A 7989-nucleotide genomic window follows, 5' to 3' on the forward strand; every position below is an offset into this window, starting at 1 on the left:
TGTTATAATTTATAATGTTTAGAAGATGTGGGACACAACCTTGAGCTATAGGAAGGTGCAATTAGCAAAAGAAATCATGAAAAAGGTTACGTGTGGATCTTATGAGGAGTTTTATCATTTATTACTTGCATATTCGATGGTTTTGAGAAGATCCAACCTAAAGAGTTTTATGCGTGTAAGTTGAGCTTATGACGTATTTCAAGGGAGCGTTGAGAGTCAATTTTTTTCATGTCTTTGCTTCATGCAAAGAGACATTTATCTACATGTTGTGATCTTCAATAGCAAGGGATGTAACAAACTTGAAGGGACAGTATTCGGAGGTATTGTTTATTGCTTGTGGCTTTTATGGGAATAATGGAATGGTTCCCCTCGCATATGTGGTCATTGAATCTGAGTCTCATGATACTTGGGCATGGTTTTTTATTAAGCAGAATCCTGCACAATTTCTCGGATGGGCAAAAGGGATTGTTGCAATCTATACTGGAAGTGCTCTAAAAAAACATCTCCATAGGGTGATCTTAACCCTACGATCAGAAGAGATTTCTGTAGTGTGCCATCCCTCAACAGATTAGAGGGTTAGGATCATCTTTATGGGGACAACCTTCTGGGCATGACATATTTAAGTTGGGGCCGAATAAATGAATGGTTTGGTTCATCCAACCATGCAGGCCCCAATTGTTTCGATTGATCTATCTAGGCGGACATTCACCGATCAATCTTGATGATAATATTTTGGGTCCAGAAAGGGGATATGGTCTTTATGGAACCCTATAGAAGCTAGATAGATGAAGGGGCTAGAATCATCCGATCAAAAGGTGGGGTCAACTGCAATGGACTGGATTTCTAGTCCACGCTCGAATCAGTAGAGCTAATGCCATCGTTGTGGCACATGTGGGACACAAAGTGATTGTTAGGAAAGAGCATAATAGCCACATCTTTTTAGCATTTTTCTTGTAACCCTGTTTTAGTCTTTGTGAGCTTCCAATTCACATAAACTCCAAATGGCACTCCATCTATATCGAAAAGTAGAACTAACATTTGCGCTCTTAAGAGTTGCTACATTAAGAGAAATGGGGAGGATAAAAGAGTATGGACAGAGGAACCTTCAGGGATTTTCTCCGTCAAATCATTCTACAAAAGCCTAATGCCCTTCACTGACCCTGCATATTCAGCAAAGGTTTGGCGATTCCACTGTCCACCTAGAGTTTGCTTCTTTGGATGGGCTGTTTGTCGTGAGCAGATTCAAACGATCAACTTCCTGAGAGACCGTGGAATGTGGCTTATTGATCATTGTCTCTTATGCCTAGAGGATGGGGAGTCTGTGGACCATCTGTTCATGCATTGTTCTTTCACCCGTCTCATTTGGCGATTCATTTTCATGAGGTTTGGGATTTCTTGGATATTCCCAAAATATATTTCAATGTTGCTTCATCATTGAAGTTTCGTTCCTTGGAGGGAGAAAGGTAGAACCTTGTGGAACTCTTGTTTACTTGCCACTTGGTGGATCATATGGAAAGAGAGAAACTCTAGAGTCTTTGAGGGTACGGCTAAATCTCCTCATTGGCTCTATTTGAAAATTATCACGTTGGTCATCTCCTGGGTAAGATGTTTACCTTTGTTCCGGTTTGTTTCGGCTTTTGACCTTTGGGAAGGGTGGAGGGAGGTTTGTGTTAGTAGGGAGAGGAGTCCTCAAATAGTGCAAAGATGGGAGCCCCCTCCTCATGATATGTTTAAAGTGAATTTTGATGGTGCAAGTTTTGGTAATCCGGGTCCGGCCGGGGTGGGAGGTGTTTGCCGTGATTATTGTGGAGACGTGATTTGGGCATTTTCTGGTCCAATTGGTTTTTGTGATGCATCGGAAGCCGAAGTTAGGGCTGCTTATCATGGTATTAAGAGTATTAGCAGAGGTATGTTGGATAAAGCTATTGTGGAAGGAGATTCTTTGAATGTGATTCGGTGGCTTAAGCAAGGGGTGGCTCCTCCTTGGAGATTCCTGGCCGTATTTGATGAAATAGAGGATTTAATCATGGGATCATCTATTGTTTTTAATCATGTCAGAAGGTCGGCTAATGAGAAGGCGGATTTGCTTGCTCGGAGGGGGGTTTCTGCTGAATTGCTTGAGTGGTTTGATTATCTTCCTCCTTGAGGTTTTTTGTGCTTTCTTGTATTTTTCTCTCTTTCTTTTGTTTTCTCTTTGTATTCTTGGGGTGGCTCATCTCGGGCTCCCGTTTTTTCTTATTCAATATTGCCATTTCAAAAAAAAAAAAAAAACATTTGCGCTCTTCTACAGATTAGGCAAGCAGATGATTTCTACAGTAAAAAAAGACAGACTGTTTCTAAAGGAAAGACAGATTATTGTTACTAGAGTGAATTTCTTTTTATCTCTTTACAAAACGATAACGGAGTAGCCCAACTAGTTTCAAGGGTCTAGTCTGTCCTCCCAAAGGAACACCATTACAAAAAAAACCTACCTTCTGCGCCGGAGAGGGTGATCACGCCGACGTCGTGGTTTCCTAGATTCTGGGTTGAGAAATCCAGCAAAGTAAACAACTACCATTGTTGAAAGGAGTCCGAATGGATATCCAATTCCAGCTCCTTTCCATGAAAACCACTGCTCCTTATCTTCACTCTCATTCGAACCTCCCGGTGAATGTTCTGCTGGTGGCGTCGTGTCGCACGGTATCTGAATTTGCATCCCACACAACCCGCTATTATTGGCGAAATCATCCGGGTCATTCATCAAATTCATTTGAATGCCCGTTGGGATCTCACCCACGAGCTCATTGTTGCTTAAGTCCAATGTACCAAGTTGCATTAGTTTTGCGAGGGAAGATGGTATTTTACCAGAGAGCTTGTTGTGTGATAAGTCTAAACTCTCCAAATTCTCCAATTTGCCGAAACTTGTTGGAATTGCACCAAAGAGTCTGTTATAAGAGATGTTGAGTGTCTTTAAACCTTCAAGATTGCCTATGGAAGATGGGATTTCCCCAGAAAATTTATTGCTAGATATGTCTAAGAAAGCATAGATGTATATGTTCTTGGTTGTTATAGGTTGCATGGAGCCCTTCCAATTGAGGATCACATCAACGAAATCGGGTGGGAAGCTAAAGACATCAGAGATTGTTGAGATAGTCTTGGGCGTTTCGATCATCCCCATAAGATTTCCTAGCTCTGGAGGGATGTCCCCGACGAGGTTGTTACTAGAGAGATCGAGAATTCGAAGGTTAGTAAGATTGGATAGACCATTGGGGATCGACCCTTTGAGGGAGTTGTTCCTTAGATTCAGCACTTGAAGGGTGGGTATTTGTGAGAGAAAGTCTGGGATTTCTCCCACGATATTGTTGTTGTTGAGATCAAGGTGTTCGAGGAAGCTGAGAGTAGTTAGATTCTCAGGTAGGCGCCCGGAGAACTTGTTTTGGCCCAATGCGAGTAGTATTATTTGTTGCCCAAAGCTCATCGGGACCTCACCATAGAATTTGTTGGAGGAGAGATCAACATAAGCAAGAAAGGGAGCGATAATCGGATCGAATTTTGGTAACTTGTCCCCTGAAAAGTTGTTCTCAGACAAATCCAACATCAACAGACGATGGATTTTGGATAGAGATTCTGGCAATGAGCCGGAAAAATTGTTCCTACTCAAAACAAGGATCATTATCTCCGTTGCATTACCAATATTTTCTGGCAATTCACCGGTGAAATTGTTTCCCGAAAGGTCGAGGAGCGATAGACTCTTGGATTCAAAAAGACGAGGTCGTAGAGACCCAGTGAGCTTGTTACTAGAGAGAATGATACTTCCAATATCCATTTCTGCAAGCCATTGGGGGATAGTTCCTTCAATCTCATTTTCGCTTAAATCCAAGAAATAGAGTTCCTTTTGGTTGGAAAGCCAGTTGGGGAAGTTTCCGGTGATGCCGCAAGATCGCAAAGACAATAGAGACAAGGAACATTTCGGAATGATCCTTACACTGTTATTCCAAGTGAGCGTATTTCCTCCAAGATTTAACACCTTCAATCCCTTGATATCAAACAACCATGTAGGGATCTCGCCATGGAGAGAGTTGTCGTCTAACAGAAATGTTTCCAACATACGCATTTTCTTGATCGACTTGGGTATTCCACCAGATAATCTGTTCTTGCTAAGGGCCAGAGTTGAAATGTTAGGCAAGTTCCCGATCTGAATTGGAATCTCCGACGATAGAGAATTGTTTCGCAGGTCCAATAGTGTCAAGTCCTTCAAACGCAAAATCGAATTTGGAATCTTACCTGTAATTCTGTTATTGCGAATTGAAAAATTCTGCAACCCCACAATGTCACCAATCTCAGCCGGGATCTCTCCGCTTATAAAATTCTCATCTAAATTCAGCACTTCCAAATTTGTAAGGGAACCCACATTTCTACTTAGATTTCCCTTGAATAAATTACTGCTCAAATCAAGGTACCGCAGACTTCGCAAGCCAAACAGTTGAAGAGGAATGGAACCTTGAAAACCATTAGAACTCATGTCAAGATAAACCAATCGAGTCAAGTTGGAAAACCCGCTTCTTGGAATCTCACCCTGTAGAGAATTTGACGAGATATCAAACTTGATCAAGCTCTTTATATGGAAGAGGGGGGCCAAAACGGCAGAAGTTGCAGTATTTGGTGGCGGCAAGGGAACAATTAGTGAGAGATCAAGACCGATAACAGGCCGTGAAGACAAATGAGAAGCGCAGGTGACCCGCTCCCATTGACAACAATCAGAACTAGAATTCCATGTTTCCAAGCCAAAGGTGGCAGCGTCGTCTGTGGAAGATTCATTATTGGGTTTTCCGATGAGTATGGATTTGAATTGCAGGAGGGATTGTTTGTGTTCTTCAGGGCAAGACATGATGAGATTGTACGAGAGTGTAGAGAGGAAGAGGATGAAGTAAGTGGTATATGGGCTTGGTTTGGCCATGGAGTTTGCTTTCTTCCTTTCTTTCTTTCTCTCTCTCTTTGTTCTACACTTAGAGAAGTGGGATACAGACTCTTTTAACGGCTCAAAGGTGGGATTTAAATCTTTGAAGATTGAGGCTGAGAGAGACCGGTAGTCACGCTACTTTGTTTTCTTTAGCAGTCATAGTAGACTTTTTTTTTTTGCATGCTGGCCTTTCAACACTCTCATCATTCTCTTTTGGTATAAGCCTTTCACAAAGTATTTTACAGTTGGTGTGATTGAGAAATGAGAATTATGAAATTGGCAAGTAGTGCAACTTTTTTAAAAGGGAAGTGATATATTTGCCCCTTTTTCTTCCAGGGGCAAACCCCATCCAGTGTATTTATGAGAGTTTTTATACGGTGTAAGCCCGTATAGTCCAGTATTTTTCAAAAAGTACCGTACTGTCTACACCGTAGAATGATCAAAACCATCCATTTGATGGGCCACAACGTAAATAGGCTGTGCCCAAAAATGCCCTCCAATCTATAGAGGGACCACATATTATATAAACCTCTATATAATCCTATGGGAATGGATTTTGAGGCATAACCTATTTTGGTTGTGGCCATCAAATGAATGGCTTGGATCATCCTATGGTGCAGACCGTACGGTACTTTTCGAAAAATATTGGAATATACAGGCTTACACCATATAAAATCTCATTTGTGACTACTCCTTTTTACACTACTAAAAGGGGGTGGCCCAGGGAAGAAAAGGGGGCGAATATATATATATCACTTCCCTTCCTTATTTGTCATTCTCAAAAGTCTATCCAAGTGGAGTACAAAAGTCAAACCAATGGGTGTGATGTTAGCCGCGTGGCCGACAATCGTCAATCTCTAGACGTTCAATTGTGTTGGTAGAAGATGTGAGTTGTCGCAGATTTGCGAGACTTTTTGGGTCTGGACAATTTAAGGTGGACCCCATCAAGGATTCGGAGGTTTTTGAGGCTGGATACAACTAGGAGTGTCAATGAACCCATTTCGGATTGGATCTAATCATCTAACCATGTCTTACTCACTATATATCTACTTAGATTCTTTATTGGTCATTTCATTTTCGAATGCTCTTCAGATCTTACTTTAATGTAGAGACCTAATCAAACACAACCTCTTGGAGGATAGGGTGAAGATAAGCATATCCTAACAACACAGTCTAATAATAGCAAGAGCCCAATTTCATATTACATAAGAAAGTGCACCCCACAAAAAATTTATATCAGAAGAAAACATCATTATTAGCATCACCCATGTAACCAGAAACTGCATTAGAACAATGTAGCAGAAGAAAAATGGAGAGAGAGAGAGAGAGTCTGGTCTCCCATGTCTTTCCCTCTGGTCTCCCATGTGACCCAGAGATGGACCTCCAATGGCTCTGTCAGGTTTACAGCTTCTGAAACCTGTTTTTTATGTAGCTGAAACCTTAACATTATTTAGAGGCTACTGATATTAGCACAACTCTGTTTTGATAATTGCATAAACTCATCCTGTCTTTTATTATTTACCCATCTGTCAAAAGTTATTTACAATACACCACAGGTAAATGATATCAGCACAATCATGTTTTAATAATGGGAAAAATACACTTAGACTTGACCCCTGTGGTTTCTGACACATTCAACTTAACCCGTGAAGTTTAAAAAGTTACAAGTAGACCCCTTGTGGTTTCAAAACGTGACAAGTACACCCCCTCCGTCAACTGTCTGTCAATTTAACCTGACGGAAAGACTAAAAATAATCATGGTTAATATTTTGAGGACAAGAATACCCTCATTTGCAGAGGGGATAGGGTTACGCCATTTCTCACCGCCGCCATCGGCCACTGTGTTTTTAGTAGTGTTTGGATTCGGGTACGGGCCACATTGTTTGGATGACCCAAAGCGTCCATTTGATGGGCCCTGACATAGATAGGGTGTGCCCAAAAAATCAGCTGCATCGGATCATCCTAACCCTTCAATCTGTGGACGAACCGTCAATTGAGGGGTCTACTTGTAACTTTTTAAACATTAGGGGTTAAGTTGAATGTGTCAGAAACCATAGGGGGTCTAAGTGTATCCCCACCCCGCTCCGCCCTTTTTTTTTTTTTTTTAATTATTCCTGAAATGTTGATTGAAATCAAGATTTTGGTTGTTGCAAGGGGTAGCAGTTATCCCTTTCTTTGGTTTTCATTTGTTTTTATTTTGATAAATTTGGGTGACTAACAAAAGTGATTCGTAGGAAAAATGAAGTAAGACTTTTGAGCAGACCCAACCCGATGGGAAGAACAAACCAGTATTCTTCTTTCACCCAGATGGTAAGCTTTCATGATTATGCAATTTTATAGTTATTTATTTGCTAGGGACCATTGCAAAAGGCATTTTGGTAATGCAATATTTTGATAAATGCACAAAATTGTCTTGTTTTTATTATTTAAACATTTGTCAAAGGTTATTACAGTTCCGAAAATGCTTCGAGAAGGCAATTAAGAAAGAAATGAGAAGGCAATTAAGAAAGAAACAGAATATACAGGTTTGTGGGTTTCAGTCAATCCACTGTAATCCATGTAATTTTGCTCTCTCATGCTCTCTGGACGTAGGTATATTGGCCAGACCACGTTAAAACTTACTTTTATTTCGACCATCTATTTCCTTGTGCACGATCAGATTGGATTTCTCAACACAATGTTTAATATTTTGGACTCCCTGCAATTAGATAATCGTCCTTATGCTTGTTGCAGGATAATTAATAATAATGTTCTTTGATAAATTGATAAGAAGTTTACTGGTTGTCTGGTTATGGCCCTTATTTTTACTAATGTAGAATCTTAAAACCCTAATATCGCGTGCAGGTAACGGGTTGGAAGTGACAACCTCAGAGGCCCCAGAACAATGAAAGGAACCTCAAAATGTATAGATATGGTGATGCCCCGTAACAAAAAGAAGCCATTGATCCAACTACTAAGAGGCCGACTCTGGCGCTAAGCAGTCCTCAAGTCTTGAAGCCAACCCTGAAATAAACAGTGGAATTCTAAAATTTTGTTTGCTCTTGTTTTTG

At 40.8% G+C, this 7989-nt stretch overlaps 1 protein-coding gene across 1 annotated transcript; it reads right to left on the reverse strand.

Moving 5' to 3' along the window:
• Positions 1-2333: 2333 nt before the first annotated feature.
• On the reverse strand, positions 2334-5013 carry LOC143887559 (uncharacterized). Its single transcript, XM_077391644.1, has one exon. It carries the CDS (start codon positions 4934-4936, stop codon positions 2468-2470), a length of 2469 nt encoding a protein of 822 aa, XP_077247759.1. The 5' UTR covers positions 4937-5013; the 3' UTR covers positions 2334-2467.
• Between the last annotated feature and the right edge of the window lie 2976 nt (positions 5014-7989).

The sequence above is a fragment of the Tasmannia lanceolata genome, unplaced genomic scaffold, assembly GCF_043159265.1.
Source record: "Tasmannia lanceolata isolate RefF3 unplaced genomic scaffold, GAP_Taslan_0.1 ptg000002l, whole genome shotgun sequence".
Lineage (NCBI taxonomy): Eukaryota > Viridiplantae > Streptophyta > Magnoliopsida > Canellales > Winteraceae > Tasmannia > Tasmannia lanceolata.

What these genes read in the sequence shown, in the direction of transcription:
- LOC143887559 (XM_077391644.1), bottom strand. Translation starts at nt 4,936, where the DNA reads ATGGCCAAACCAAGCCCATATACCACTTACTTCATCCTCTTCCTCTCT.